Source organism: Vulpes lagopus, chromosome 1 (genome assembly GCF_018345385.1).
Source record: "Vulpes lagopus strain Blue_001 chromosome 1, ASM1834538v1, whole genome shotgun sequence".
Classification (NCBI taxonomy): Eukaryota; Metazoa; Chordata; class Mammalia; order Carnivora; family Canidae; genus Vulpes; species Vulpes lagopus.
The window spans coordinates 113,306,412-113,319,421 of NC_054824.1; the positions used below are offsets into that span (position 1 = coordinate 113,306,412).

General features: G+C 36.4%; 1 protein-coding gene across 6 annotated transcripts in view; it reads left to right on the top strand.

The window, feature by feature from the left end:
* Positions 1–13,010, top strand: part of L3MBTL4 (L3MBTL histone methyl-lysine binding protein 4) — a 459,873-nt gene that overhangs the window by 84,309 nt on the left and 362,554 nt on the right. For 5 of the 6 annotated variants that reach the window (XM_041724323.1, XM_041724314.1, XM_041724332.1 and 2 more), the window contains one exon: positions 10,918–10,972. The exons of the other annotated variant lie outside the window; for it this stretch is intronic. In XM_041724323.1, the coding sequence (XP_041580257.1) occupies positions 10,918–10,972 (55 nt within the window). The remainder of the gene's footprint in view (positions 1–10,917; positions 10,973–13,010) is intronic. 6 annotated transcript variants of the gene reach the window in all.

The window sequence follows — 13,010 nt, forward strand, 5'->3', positions numbered from 1 at the left end:
ACCACTGAGCCACTCAGGTGTCCCCAGGTGCTTTTTTTATATTGTCTTTTCTATTCAAATATTTTACCATTAACATGTGTTACTTTTTGAACTAGAGATAAAGCTATGCATATGTATATAGGAAAATGCCAGAAAGTAAATCCATCAAGTATTAGTCCTGGTACATCTTAGTGGTAGTTTTAGAGACTAACCTACCTTCTACCTTCCTTTCTTTTTAAAGATTTATTTATTTGAGAGAGAAGGTGCACATGCACATGTGAGCAGGGGTAAGATGAAGGGGCATGGAGAGAGAGAATCCTCAGGCAGACTCTGCTCATTGTGGAGCCTGACATGGGGCTCAATCTCAGGCCCCTGAGATCATGATTTGAGCTGAAATCAGGAGTTGGCCACTTAACTGACTGAACCACCCAGGTGCCCCAAAAGACTTTCCTACTGTAATGATAGAGATAATTGATCATTATCAAGTGAGGGACAGAGACTGTGAACTGGAGGACATTGTGTCTGTCAGGTTCTCCAGAGAAACAGAACCAATGGGAGTAGTTGACAGTGCTATCATAATCCCTGTTCACAATCTTGGTCCCTATTTGATGATGATGAATTATATGTTTATGTATATGGATAAGTTTATTTTAAGTTTATTTTAAGGAATTGATTCAAACAATTCTGGGGGCTGACAGGTCTGAAATCTGTAGGGCAGGTTGGCAGGCTGGAGACCCAGAAGAGAGTTGATGTTGCAGCCTCGAGTTCAGAGGCATTCTGGAGGCAAAATTTGCTCTTCCTCAGAGAGGTCATATTTTTCTCTGAAGGCCTTCAGCTGGCTGGATGAGCCTGCCCCACTCTGGAGGGTAACGTGCTTTACTCAGTCTACTATTTGACTGTTAATCACATCTAAGAAATACTCAGTGACACCTTGACAGCTAGAGTGTATAATATGCATCTTGCTTCTAGTTTACCTGTGCTCTTTCCTGTGGCAATTTTTTGTATTCCTATAAATTTTAAGGTGGCAGAAGTGAGCAGGAGACCTTCACAGTGACTGTTTTGGTGATAGTGGGCCATTAGAGCATTCTCATTAGTGACCTTCTCATGGGCCATCAACATGTATTAGGGTATGGGTTTTGGGGTCTTTGTGTGGGTTGTGGTTATATATTTACATATTGCAGTTGGTGAAGTGACACAATGTCATACAATCCTTGATTTGATGTCAGTCTTTTCTATATTGGCACAAATCAAGTTTTATCTTGAAGCCTAATTTGGTTTCCAACTTGATTCCAGTGATTTTTATAATTATCTCCTTTCCATATTAGGATTTTCCCATTTTTGAATCCCAGAAGTGCTCAGCACTTATATAGGTGCTGTTTAAGTGTGGCATCTTGCATGGCTGGGTTTCCACAAACATCTGTTGAATGATGTTCCTAGTGTTTAATGGCATCTCCAGGCCAAGTGGACTTCTTTGATCATAGTAAGATAATGACATTTCAAAGGGCTGTATTACTGACATGAGTTTTGAGGTGTTTGGGACACGTAATTGTTTTAAAGAATATTCATATAGGATAATAGGAAAGATGTGCCTTAGGGGCTCATTATCAGTTACAGTGTCCACTTTAATTAGACATAAATAATAGTTTAATACAGTAAGCTGATTTATATCTGTGTCTACATTCACTGTGGAGAGAAAGGGGTTCAGTCATGCTTGAGTTTGATTACTAAAATCATGTTTGAAATTTGCTTGAAATATCACTAACAATCTTTATTTTCTGTGTTACCCAAATGATATTACAAGTGACATTTCCAGTCAACTAAGCAAAATAGCGTCGCTAGATTAAGTACATTAAACATATAACTGATGAACTGTTGGATACTTTCTAAACCTCTGCTTTTGAGGTAGTAATTTCGTATCTTCAATATCTGGTAATTTCCAGATGCTGATAATAATATCTGTCAGTGAATGTCTTCTTATATTGAAATTTTCTATGTATTTCTTCATAGAACTTCAAAAGTATTTCGTGATATTTTTCAATATACAGGCACATAGTTTTAAAAAATACTACAAATAGTACAAAAATAAGAAGTAAATTCTCTACTGTACCCACTCAAACACATGCTAAACCCCCAAATCTTTTTTTTTTTTTAAGAAGGAGAGAAAGAGAGAGCAGGGGAGGGGCAGAAGGAGAAGGGGAGAGAGAATCTTAAGTGGGTCCATACCCAGTGCAGAGCCTGACATGGGACTCAGTTTCAGGACCTTGAGTCATGATTTGAGCTGAAATCAAGAATTGAATGCTTAACTGACTAAGCCACCCAGGTGCCCCACCCCAGTTTTTTTTAAAGATGTGACCACTGTTTATTTTTTCTTGCGTATCTATCTAGATTGGAATCAGAAGCAAAAAAAAAAAAAAAAAAGGGAAGCTAAAAACCGCAAACCCTTCCTTCACACATACATACATAATACATACTACATGCATACATGTATCCCAAATGGGCTTATACTCTTTCCAATATGGTATCTTGCTTTTTTTTTTTTTGGCACCTAAGCCTGTATGTCTTGGAGATGCATGCAGATATTGTCACTGTGTTCAGTGGTGCTTAGTATTCTACTCTGTGAAGGTACCATAATTCCTTTACACAGTACCTTTCTCTAAACATTTAGATAATTTTTAGTTTTTGTTGTTATCTGCTGTGTTAAAACCAAACGTTCTTATTTTTTTTTACGTTCTTATTCATATATTTTGGTATGCTTTTGTCGTTGATTCACAGATAAAATCTTATCAAGAGACTTGTCATACTAAAGACTTACATGCATTTAAAATCTTGGTAAGGTTTTTGTATCATCTTCCAGAGGGGTCATCCCAGTATATAGTCTCTCTCACACCATCTGCAAGAGGACTTCCTATACTTAGGTTTTATTACACATCTTATGCCTTTGGTTATGGAGAATTGTTATGTGGATGAGCTTCATTTACCATGCCAGTTCATGGGCTGCTGCAGGTTGAAGAGAGGAGTTTACCTGTCTCTGTTAGATTCCTTAACATGGGAAGCTTTTTCATGCAGCCAATACAAAGACAAGCTTCCTTTTTATTGTCATTTGTTATTTTCCACTCACTACTGTTAGAATTGACTGGCAAAGCGCAGGTACTTTACAATTGAGCTTTGTTTTTTTTCCAATGCAATTTCATAGGTGTTTGGTGTGCATGTGGGTGTTATGGGCATGAAACCCCAAATCATATGTAGGCTGTAAAATTTCAGATCTCCTACATAAAAATGCAAGATTGCCAAATAAAAAAAGGAAATTTTATTTAACTATATAAGAATAAAGTAATTTATGTATGTGAAATACCTGATACTGATAAATATTGGTTCCCATTCTTCCTTTTCCTCTGGAGCTCTTTTTTTTTTTAAATTATGTTCTTTTTTTTAATTTTTTTTATTATTATATATTTACGATAGTCACAGAGAGAGAGAGAGAGAGGCAGAGACACAGGCAGAGGGAGAAGCAGGCTCCATGCACCGGGAGCCCGATGTGGGATTTGATCCTGGGTCTCCAGGATCGCGCCCTGGGCCAAAGGCAGGCGCCAAACCACTGCGCCACCCTCCTCTGGAGCTCTTAAAATCTGTGAAATCTGTATCTGATTAGTGAAGTCCAAACTTTGAGAAATAGAAATAGGAGACAATTATTTATTCTCTAAAGGATCTGAATATATCTGAAAAAAAATATTCTTGTCAAATAGAAAAGAACTAACTTATATAGAGTAATGTGAGACAATTAAATGCTTATGCACATTCATGCTCATTGATACATTCAGCCTTCAGAGAAAAGTACAATCACTAGGGGCTCAAGTCTTGGCTTTGAAGGAAAAGGAATATCTAAGATGCCTGTATTTAATGCTTTATTTAGTGTATTTAACAAATACAGTTTATCTAATGCATATTTAATGCTGTTATAACAAATGGTTCTTAAGTCCAACCTGGTAAAATAAATCCAACCTAGTAAAATGCAATATGAGAGAATACAACTTCTTTGTGTTTTAAGATCTGGGTGCTATCTAGGTAACTAACCTTAAGAAATAAGGAAGTTGAAGGGTCAGAGGAAGGATTGTCTGGGTCAAGGAATTAGCATGAGCAAAGATATGGGGTTGGAAACAAATATGATATATATGATAAATGATGGGATTATAATGACTTGTCTGACTGAGCAGATGGTGGTAATGGCAGTTTTGTAGAATGTGTGTTAGGCTGGATATCACAATATTTGGATTTTAGTCTTTGGCTGGGGTGGTGATTAGCTCAATGACCAAGGACAAGTCCTTCACCAGACTGGGCTCAGTTTCTTTATTTATAGAACAAGAGTCTTAGATTAAAAGATGGTAAGGGTCCTTTCCATTTCAGTGAATCTAAGCTTGGTACATGATAACATAGTAAGATGGCAAGCATAAATGTGAGCCACTGAGCCAAGAGGATCTTGACTGCAGAGCAGAAGAAGTTGCACTTGGTCTTGTGTCTACTGAACTTGATAAACTGGTAGGAGGGAGCCATGGTTGGCTTTGACTTAGGCATAGTATAATGAAATATTTGGTAATATCCTTAAATAGATATTGAGAAAATATTTAGGGTAGGATTATATTAGTTTCTTAATCTTCAGTAGTACTTATTTTTTTTATCAGTTTTTTGCCCTGTACATGACTGATACACCAGTTTGCATCAGCCCATTGAATTCATTTATATATGGGAGAACCATAAAATGGAGATGTTTGTAAAGCTATTTTAGATTTTTTCCCTTTTATTTTTGTGAAAGTCTTAGCCAATACTGTTTTAAAATATACCTGGGATTTTGTTTTTATTCAGGTAAAGTGAGGCTAACAGATCTATAGATGACTTCCATTGGAAAAAAAAAAAAAGGTTTATCACTCACATTTCCCAAGGGGGGAGCACACCACACTATGCAGCATCATACCAGGAAGCACCAGTCTGTTCAGGGACAGAAAGGGTGAGGGGTAAAACGTGGGCAAGAGCCTTAGTTGTATTTTTTACAGAAAGGAATGGATGCGGAGGAGAATCAGGAAACTATGGGGGTTTAGGATTGGCTGGTCTGAATAATTTCTGTAGTTTCTGGCTCAGGGGCTGTCTCTATTGTCTGGTACCTGGCCCTGGGATGATTTAGGGCTGTAGGAAATGTAGGAACCTGATAAATAGAGGTGAGTCAGATATGGACTCAGTGATTGGCATGATCACGGGCAAATTGTTTGCTCTCTCTAGGAATTAGTGCCCCTATTCACAAGCCTCCAGAATGTCAAAGTATTATAAAATATGGAAAATAAAAAACATGATTAGTATAAATACTAGAGAGAGATTTTCATTCAGAGATTAGCTATATTATTGAATATTTGAATTGAATGAGATCATTTCCTTCTCTGTCTACATCTGAATTCCAGTAGAGCAATGGAAAGTAATCCTTTCCTGTTTTTTCGTTTTTTTTCATCTGAAAGGCTAATTTCATTTGTCTTCAATTTGTCACCCACAGTGAATCAGAGAAAAAGAGAATTTGAAAAGTAAACTTGAGACAGCAAGTGAAATTCAAATGCTGGTTTAACATTGGAGTTACCAAATGTTTCAGTGTTTTCCATAGTCTGTGACACCAGTAGGTATCACCCGCTATTCTCATGGATGAGGAACAATAATTGCTGGGTCATCTTCCTGTGCTCCAGAGACTGGTCTGAGGGTGAGAGAGGAAGGGGCAGTCTCTGGCAGTTTCAGGGTGAGGGCTTGAAATTGTTAATCACAGATCAGTGGGTAAAAATCCTTTGTTTTACTTTTTTGATTGGAATTCATAGATAAGGAAATATAGACATTGATTAATTAGAAAAATCATTGTAACTTGTAGTAAAAGTATATGATGCATCCAGGTCCTTCAGGAGGTAACAGAACATGCAGCCTTATTGGTTATTTTCCCATCTTATAATCCTTTCTTCCAAAATAATGCATTTTAAATTGGCAAATGGAAATGTACCATAGCAAAGCCTTTTTTAATGTTCCTTGAACCACACTATCTCCCCTTTTTCGGAATGCTGTTTTTTTTTCCCCTAAAGCTTTATTTTCAATTTTCAAAACTAAAGTTTGAAACGTGAGAAATCACAGTAATGGTTTTATTTTTCTCAATTCATACTTATTTCCTTAAGTGTTCTGTCTGGGAAGATAACGAAAAGTGCTAGTTTTTCCTTTCCTTTTTTTTTTTTTTTAATTAGCTGTCTATTCATTAATAGCAATGTGGATTTATTACCTTCATGAAATAATTAATTAGCTCAGACAGAAGCAAAGAGTTTTAAAGCTAGCAGGAGTCTTGGAACATTTAGTCCAATTGCTTTATTTTATAGACAAGAGAAATTAGGTACAGATAATATATGTCATTTGTTTACAGTTACATACTTTCTTTTGTGGATGAGGTTGGGATTTGGCCTTAGGTCACCTGATCCCGAATTCAGCATTTTTCCTTCTTCTATTGTATGGTATTAAATGCTCTTTATTTGCTAAATTGTCCAAAAAATGAGATCATTGTGTCTTAAGAGAAACATAAATTTATTCTTAAATACAAAATTGTGATCTTCCAGGTGTATGTCTACATATAACCTTGATTCGTCTAAAAACATGGACATAAGGAGTGTGGGTAATTTAACTCTGAAGTGAGAGGTAATGTTATTTTTGGGAGGAATATGTTTCTTCTATCTAGGCAGAATTTCAGTAGCAAATAAAGAAGTGTGAACCAAACATCCTAATCTACTAACAGAGTGATAGACAGCATATTATGTATTTCTTTTTATGTTTGAATGATACAGTGATTATAAAAATGCTTCAGTAACTGTTGTGCTCACATAATCAACTCTTGAATACTCTTTCTTGTTACCGTTTCAGTTTTTGCAGTAGAACCTTTATGAGAAGATACTAGTGTTGTTTTGAATTATGTAAATTTCCTGTGTATTGAGTGGGTAAAAAGGGATGAAATTGGGGTAAAGAGCTGCCATAGAAAATTAGACTGATTCAGTTCATCATTTCACATGCAGTAGAACACAGGTAGATGGAGATTGGGTTATGGCTTCTCTACTTCCATCTCTGGCCTAGTAAATGGCCCTGTGAGGCTCATGATGTAGTCCACAGACCTTCAGCTGGGGCTTGTTGGAAAATGGTAACCTCAGGCCCAATCCCAGACCTACAGGATCAAGATCTGCATTTTAACACAATAACCAAGTGATCCAGTTGCATGTTAAATTTTTAGAAGAGCTGGATTATAGTTTTTATCAGGATGCCATTTTATTAATTGCATAAGGATATCTGTGATTTCCTTGGATGTGAAGTCTGCCAAGTAGGAATACTTGCATTTATGCCTTCATTCAGCAAATATTTTCTGAGCTAGATTAGGTGTTACGTAATGTTTTGGGGATGAAAAATGGTTAAGATACTGTCTGCCTTCAGTAAGCTCATCAAAGCAGGTGAAACTGATAAAAAGATGATGGTAGTGCAATGTGATAGCCTAATAATATAGATTTGTATATGATATTTCCAGGCTTCAGTAAATTACCCAGTTTAGCATGGGAAGAGAAGGGATGTCTACTTCACAATATAGCCTGGCTCAAATTCAGTGTTTATCAAAGATTCAAATGTAGGAAATAAGCCACAAATGTAATACATAAAATAGGAGGTTTTTATAATTGGGAGTAAAAAAGGATTTTCTAACTGTTACTCAAATCGAGAAACAATGAAAGAAAAGTTTGATAATATCCTCTCTTAAACAACAAAAATTTTTCTGCCATTTAAAAAATATCCTAAGATAAGTGAAAAAGACAAATGACAAACTGGGAAAAAAAGAGAAATTCATCTCAATAGGACTAATCTTCCTAATTTATCAAGACCCAAAGATGAGTAATCATTCCAACAGAAAATGGACCAAGGATGTAAAAAAGATATTTTACAGGGGATGGCTGGGTGGCTTAGTGGTTAAGCGTCTGCTTTCAGCTCAGGGTGTGATCTTGGGGTCCTGTGATTGAGTCCCACATCAGGCTCCCCGCAAGGAGCCTCCTTCTCCCTCTGCCTGTGTCTTTGTCTCTCTCTGTGTCTCTCATGAATAAATTTTTAAAAATCTTAAAAAAAAAGTATTTCACAGGATAAAGGAAATACAAGTGACTTTTAAATATACAAAGTAATCTTCAATTTCTTCATAATGGAACATGCAAATTAAAACTATAGTGAGATATTTTTCACTATTCATCTTGGCAAACACCCCAAAATTTGATAACATAGCTTGTTGACAAGACTGTAGGAAAACAGGCCCTGATCCAAGGCTTATGGGGCTGTTGAATGGGGCACCTCATGTGAGGATTAGCAGCGGGAAAACATGAGTCTCTGTTAACCAGCAGTTTCACTTCTCCCCCCTCGCCACAAGATTTACTTATTTGTTTGAAAGAGAGAATAGGCAAGCATGAGCAGGGAGAGGGGCAGAGGGAGAATCTCAAACAGACTCCATGCTGAGTGTGGAGCCCAACTTGGGGCTTGATTTCATGACCCTGATCAGGTTCATGACCTGAGTTGAAACCAAGAGTCTGATGCTGAACTAACTGAGCCACCCAGGTATTCCCTGTCAGTTTCGCTTCTGAGAAGAGAAGTCATTCCATAGATACCCTTGCACATATGCAAAATGATATATGTGATAATTTTTCACTCTAGCATTATATGACAGGGAAAAAAGATTAGAAACAACCTAAACATCCATAAATATGGAACCAGTTAGGTAAATCATGATATATCCATTAAGTATAATACTGTGCAGCTGTGAAGAAAGATGGAGAATGGTCTTCATAACCTGACAAAGATCTCTGAGGTATTTTGTTAAATGAAAAAAGAGGTAGAAAACAGTATTATAATGTGCTACCTTTGTGCGTAAGAGCAGGAAAATAAGAGTATATATTCATGTTTCTTTGTATTTTCATAAAAAAAAACTTTGCAAGGATGTATTAGAGTCTAATAACAGTGATTACTGGGTGGAGGTACTGTGAATTGGCTAGATGGAGGAAGATGGGTGGGAAAGTTTTCACTGTACTACTTCATTCTATGTTTATTTTTTGCCTTGAACAATATGAATTCAAAAAAACAAATTATGTATATAGAAAGATATGAAGGTTAGGCATTCCAGCACAATCAGTTGTATATGGCCATATTGTCAAGTGGTAGCTTGATTTGCTTCCCCATCATTAAAGAAACATTAGTCACGTACATATCTCAATATATGTGGATTATTTGTTTATTTGAAAATTGTATGATTTACTATTATATAAATTGTATTTTGTACCTCAAAACTATAGACCAAAAAAGAAACTAAAAATGTGTAATATAAAAACAAAATTAACAGTATTTATTTTAACAGTTACAAACAAGTTTGCTATAATTAAAATATTAATATGCACGATTCTTTTTTGAAAGCTTGATTCAAAGCTTTGTGTTGCCATTATCTGCAGTCTGCTTTTTAGGTTTGATTGTAATGGTTGTCACAGCCAGGATGACTGACTATCCTAGTTTGTCTAGAGCCTAGGAGTTCCCCAAGTATGAGACTGCTGTGCTGTGATTGTGTTAGTCCTGAGAAAACAGGGGCAGTCCCCCTTGGCATAGCTTAAAAAGATATATCCCAAAGAGATATAGAGCTAACTTGAAGAAGTGATTATTTGCCAAACCTACTAAGTCATAACACTCATTTCTCAGCATCCCCCATCAATTATGTGAAGGTTTTTGTGTATTTCAGCTACTGAATTTTCATCTTCCCTGTTTTTCTTGGGAACCAATCAAAAGTGTTGCATATTTATATTTCCAAAAGTGACTTCAAAGCCTGCTGAAACCCTTCATTTGGAGGATGTTAGAATTGGGAAACTCTGTTCCCAAATTTTTAAGTGTATAATTGTGAATTTGTGTAGGGGGCATACATTGTCTATGGCGACAAAATTATGTAAATGAAACACATTTCTGGATACCCATTAACAAATGCTTTTTTCTTCTTTATCTTTTACAAAAAGCAGTTGTCACCTTAGTCTTTGTTAGGTGGTCAACCTTCCCTCCAGAGTTGCCACGAGAGTGTGTCTGCTGAATTACCTGCTCTGTGGAAGGAACCTCTGCCCTGTTCCTATTGGGCACTTGTGTTGTTGGTTGTATTCAGTCTTTGGTTTTTTCGAAGGAATCTTTGAAGTCATTTGTCTCTTCTCTGCAGGTCATTTTGGGTAAAATTAGGGAATGTAGTTTTTTTCTGATTTTATTTACTTAGGGAGAGAGAGAGCAGAGTAGAAGAGAGAGTACAAGAGTGGAAGAGAGAGAGAGTACAAGCAGGGGTGAGGGGCAGAGGAAGAGGGAGAAGCAGACTCCCTGCTGAGCAAGGAGCCCAATGTGGGGCTCCATCCCAGGACCCCAGGATCATGACCTGAGCCAATGGCAGACACTTAACTGTCTGAGCCACTCAGGCACCTCTAAAATTAGACAACATAATCTTAACTGAGCCCTAATAAACTATTCTAGATGCTAGTAGGCTGAAGGAAAAGGTATGGTGGAGACCTTGGCTTTGGTGTGGACTTGCCTCTTCCATGCCTGCCTCTGGTGTGACTGTCACACCCAGGCAGTAGGGAGACACCCTTATCAACTTCAGCATTAACTGTTATTGCTGTTATTCTTTTTTGATTTTAGCCAACAAAGAATTAAGACAGTAATAAAGGATTACTCCCATGGATCATGGCATGCCTCCTGGGGTTTGCACACCCACTTGATGGTGCTGGCTACTAATGTATTGTCCCTGTCTTTATGGTGCTTTTCATGGCTTGGCTTCCTGCACACAGAAAAGTTAGTTTCCAGTGTGTCAAACAGTTATCCAAAAATATAGTCTAAACCACATTTTATGTGTTCTAGGAGCAAGCTGAAGAAGAAAAGAAGCCCAGGGATGATGCAACCCCATTGAGTCATGGTAATCATCACCATCCTTTATAGTTTTGGTCCTCAATGAATAACTTTTAAATGAAGTTTCTATTAGATAACTTTTGTTGTTTTAGGTTTATTGTTTTGTTGCTTTAGGTTTATTAATTTTTTAAAAGATTTTTATTTATTCATGAGAGAGAGAGGGAGTAAGAGAGAGCATGAGCAGGGGGAGGGGGAGAGGGAGAGAGACAAGCAGACTCCCCGCTGAGCAGGGAGCCTGACACAGGGCTGGATCCCAAAACCCCAGGATCATGACTTGAGCCTATGGCAGATGCTTAACCGTGTGAGCCAACCAGGCGCCACTAGGTTTATTAATTTAAGTCTATAATCATAGTATCATTTATTGACACTGCCAATAAATTTATTTATTGACTCTTCTGTAGACTTTATTAGTCATTTAAGATTTTCAAATATATACATCAAGAAAAAGTCTGAAGCTCTGATCTTGTTTGCCTTTTAAAAATGCTTTAAGCAAAACAGCTTCTGATTTATAAACCTTCCCTGAGAATAAACAATAAGAGAGGCTACTTAGTTTATTATAATTCTTTGCTTGAGCTGTTCCCAGAGTAGTTTAATCTTTTAATGATTGCATTTGTCCTCTTCCATTGAAGTTATGTTTTTTTAGTGGAGATTGTACATTTGCTCTAAAATGAATATCCCTAATTTTGGCTATTAATAAATCAGCAGGTTTTAGATAACAGCTTTTTAATATTCAGTGAATTCTCTGACATTTTAAATTTATTTGTTTACTTATTTGTAATTATTTTTTTTTAAGAGAGAGAGCAAGCGGGGCAAGGGCAGAGGGAGAGAGAGAATCTTAAGCAGGCTCCTGCCCAGTGCAAGAACCCAGTGAGGGGCTCGATCTCATGACCCTGAGATCATGAGTTGAACTGAAATCTAGTCAGATGCTTAACTGAGTCACCCAGGCGCCCCTCTGATGTTTTAAATTTAAATCAACAAATGGAGATGGTACTTCCCTAGAATATATATTACATTATTTTGTGATTGTTGCTATATAAGCAGATGACTGTTATTAAATTTTCTGTAAAATGTAGTTGAATGGCCCACATTTGTGCTCCTCTCCATGGAAGGAAGCATATAAATTTGATAAATCTTTTCTAATGATCTTGAAAACTATGTTAAATATTTGTTGGGTGAGCTTTTTTTAAAAAATAAACAATGGAAACAACTAAAAATACCTTGACAAAATGGCAAGCAAAAATTGAGGTTTCTAATGATCATTTTATATTGCTTAATTTGGGAACAGAATATTGAAAATTTGTGATCTTCCATCTAAATTCTTTTAAAATAAAAGTTGTTTTCTGCTATAAGCAAAATATGCTGCTTTAAATTCTTTTCTTCTCTTGCTGTCAGCCAGTCCCATCATGTTCTTTGCTGAAAAAGCAAAATAGAATGCAGTAATTTGGTAATTATGTAACTTGATGTTCAGCTCCATTGAAATATGCCTTAGTTATGCAACACTGGAATTCTAGAAATAAATTTGGACTGTACCTGGCCTTAATAGCAGAGTTTTTTTAAACATTATTTTTTTCTTATGAGAGAGAGATTGTGATTTATTAAGTTGTTGTTCTCCTCTGTAGCTACATTTTCATACTAATGCAAATTGTTTTAGGTTCTCTTATTCTATGTTTGAAATATTCATTGTAGAAAAATAAGATGCAGTTAGGCCAACAATTTAAAGAATGTTCAGCCTCAAAACTAAGATGTTTTAGTAATTTTGTATTCATAATTCCATTATGGCCAAATATATGTTTATTGTAAATAGTTTTTTTCAGTTTTAATAGAAAGTGACTTTTTGCCATTGTTCTTCCACTGTCAGACTCATTTTTATGGCAGCAGTCCATTCTCGAAAGTTTCACCTGTGGTTTATTCTTCCCAAATCTGAGGTGGTTGGTTCTTTTTGCCCCAACTGTTGAACATAGCTATGGGCTTAGAAGAAGGTTGGGATTTGGTTTGTGTCTACAGATGCAACAAACTTATAGTTGAAATGGAAATTGAATGAGAGA